This window comes from Austrofundulus limnaeus, unplaced genomic scaffold, assembly GCF_001266775.1.
Source record: "Austrofundulus limnaeus strain Quisiro unplaced genomic scaffold, Austrofundulus_limnaeus-1.0 Scaffold638, whole genome shotgun sequence".
In the NCBI taxonomy this organism is placed as follows: Eukaryota; Metazoa; Chordata; class Actinopteri; order Cyprinodontiformes; family Rivulidae; genus Austrofundulus; species Austrofundulus limnaeus.
The window spans coordinates 130,203-133,214 of NW_013953040.1; the positions used below are offsets into that span (position 1 = coordinate 130,203).

General features: G+C 45.8%; 1 protein-coding gene across 1 annotated transcript in view; it reads right to left on the bottom strand.

Moving 5' to 3' along the window:
- Positions 1-3,012, bottom strand: part of LOC106531466 (cullin-9) — a gene marked incomplete at its 5' end in the record, with an annotated part of 64,270 nt that overhangs the window by 14,797 nt on the left and 46,461 nt on the right. Inside the window, 3 exon segments of the mRNA XM_014027340.1 lie at positions 718-966; positions 1,045-1,162; positions 2,395-2,654. Of these exon segments, the coding sequence (XP_013882794.1) occupies positions 718-966; positions 1,045-1,162; positions 2,395-2,654 (627 nt within the window).

A 3,012-nucleotide genomic window follows, 5' to 3' on the forward strand; every position in this document is an offset into this window, starting at 1 on the left:
ATTTTTCAGCTCAAGCCTGTGTATTAGTATTTTTCAGCTCAAGCCTGTGTATTAGTATTTTTCAGCTCAAGCCTGTGTATTAGTATTTTTCAGCCCAAGCCTGTGTATTAGTATTTTTCAGCTCTTGCTTTGCACAGTGTGATATCTTATCTTTATGCTGCAGATAGTTTTTGACAATCATCATCTACCAGCTGATGGAGAGAAGCTGTGCTGGAGCATCACACAGGTCACTGGGAGACGCAGCAGAGTGGGTTCAGGTACTGAGAACCTCAGCAGGACATCTGCATCTCATCCCTACCTTCACTCATCCAGGTTTGAACCCAGAGCACCTGTTCTCCCATGTTTGTTATGTTCTGTCTTCTTCTGAACGGGTGCTCTGAACTGTAATTTTATTGTGCTCTGTACGATAACAATACACGTCTATCTAATCTAATCTAATCTAATCTAATCTAATCTAATCTAATCTAATCTAATCATGTATAATACGATCATAATTTTTTGAGCTTAAAAAGCATTAAAAATCTAATTATCAATAAATAACCTGTGTATAACACAACCTCCCCACTTTATGATTTGTAGGGTTAAATTTCTACAGACACACAGACACACACACACACACACACACACACACACACACATAAAAACAGCAATGGACTGAACAGAACCTGTGTCTCACACACAGACAGCAGGAAACATCAGTAACAGGGCGGTTCTGACCCGGCAGCAGTAGTGCAGACAGCTCAGCGTTGGGACCGGCTCAGAACCAGCAGCCCTCTGGCTCAGGCAGACGGGGCAGGAGGAGGCGGGGCTTGGCGGTGGCTGTGGATTCTGGCTCTTGAGCCCGGCGGCCATGATGAGTGTGTCCGAGTCATCGGTGTAGCGCTGCACCAGCAGGTCCACGTTCCACCTGCAGTGGATCAGCAGGTGCTCAGCCCAGTCCAAGTCCAGACTGAGAGTGGCTGAAACCTGATGGAGACCAGAACACCTGACAGGTGAGTCAGCTGAGGTCAAAGGTCAATCTGCTGAGTCAGCATGCTCACAGACCTGCTGCACAGTCCTCTGCATCAGCTGACGGACCTCCTCCTGCGTCATGGTCCGGCCCAGGGAGAACAGAACTGAATCCAGAACTCCATCCTCCAGCTGCCGCAGTGCTGGTACCAGACTGTAAGAAACAACACAAACATGACAACACCCACAACAGGGCCTGCTGCTGGCTCACACTGAAGTAAAACACACAAAACATTGATTCAACACCATTTTATACTTTTATAGGTTTCATGTTTCTAAAGTTACATAGTAGCTGGACTGGAACAGCACACCAGGAGGAGGCGCTGTTCACATCATTTACTAATACATCTGCCTGCACACTTTGTTTCAAACTGAAGCAGCTGCTACCAGACATGTCATTTATTTAACAGAAGTGTCACTGAGCTCCACAGGCCTGAGGGCAGCAAACCAGAGCAGCCAGGAACAACAGCTGACAGCAGGAATGTTCTACAACACACATATTATCAAACAGATACATCAAAATGTAAAGTCTCTACGAATCACTATCAGTTTGTATTCTGATAACAAAAGCCTGATAAATTAAGTTTATAAATGTTTGTGATCCAGAGACGTTCACCGGTGAGAGAATGATGACATCATCAAACTGGATTATCTCAGGATGACCATGATCCAAACTACTGTTTGAGACTAAATGTTAAAAATAAATATAGTACTTTCCCCCTAACCTCAGTGAAATGCTTTCTATTTTTATTTTTGTACAGACAATGTTTACCTATGGAATGCATGTAGTGAGGTATGAAAAAGCAGACATAATGTCCCTGACAGGACATATGTCATGTCCTTAGTATCAGTTTGTGATGTCAGTTAATATCAGAGTGTTGAAGAATCACAGCAGGACGTCAGTGTGGATCATCTGTAAAAACAGTGTCAGTCACTGACCACTACAGGCTGCCTGTTCACTGTTCACACATCAGCTGTGGATTTAAACATTTTGCTTTTCAGAATGTCCAGCATGATGCTGCTGACCCTGCTGCTGCTGCTGCTGCTGCTGCTGCTGACCCTGCTGCTGCTGCTGCTGCTGCTGACCCTGCTGCTGCTGCTGACCCTGCTGCTGCTGCTGCTGCTGCAGAACTTCTGTTTTTAATTTCAGACTAGTTATTACATTTAAACTGTTGATGTAAAAAAACAGATTCTCAGTTTGATCAACAGTAAAGTTTATTTGGGTTAAATTGAAGTTTTCAGATATTTTCCACAAAAAAACAAAAAAAAAGTCAGAATTTTACAGCCAAGCTGAAGAAGTTTTATTTTGATGAGTATAAAATCAGCCTTTAGTTAGTGTTATCTGTGAGCTGACAGACTGAGAACATGTGAGGTCAGAGGTCACACCTGATGTCAGCCAGGCTGTCGATGGCCACAGCGTCTTTCCTCGAGTCCGAGCGGCTGAAGGAGAACTGGGCCTGGCCTTTCTGAGGCGTGGACGGGTCCTCAGGAACAAACTCCACGATGTGTGGGTTGTCTTCGTTGCGGCGGACGCAGCCCTTACTGATGACGTGCATGATGCAGGAGAGCACGTCTCCGGTGCTGCAGCTGAACCGGCTGCTGCCTGAAGACTGGGACGCTTCCTGCTTCTGACACGAGTCCATCACCTGAAAAACACATGCACTTAGACCTGCAGGAGTCTTACTGTGTCCAGTTAGACCTGCAGGTCTTACTGTGTCCCAGTTASACCTGCAGGAGTCTTACTGTGTCCAGTTAGACCTGCAGGAGTCTTACTGTGTCCAGTTAGACCTGCAGGTCTTACTGTGTCCCAGTTAGACCTGCAGGAGTCTTACTGTGTCCAGTTAGACCTGCAGGAGTCTTACTGTGTCCAGTTAGACCTGCAGGTCTTACTGTGTCCAGTTAGACCTGCAGGAGTCTTACTGTGTCCAGTTAGACCTGCAGGAGTCTTACTGTGTCCAGTTAGACCTGCAGGTCTTACTGTGTCCAGTTAGACCTGCAGGAGTC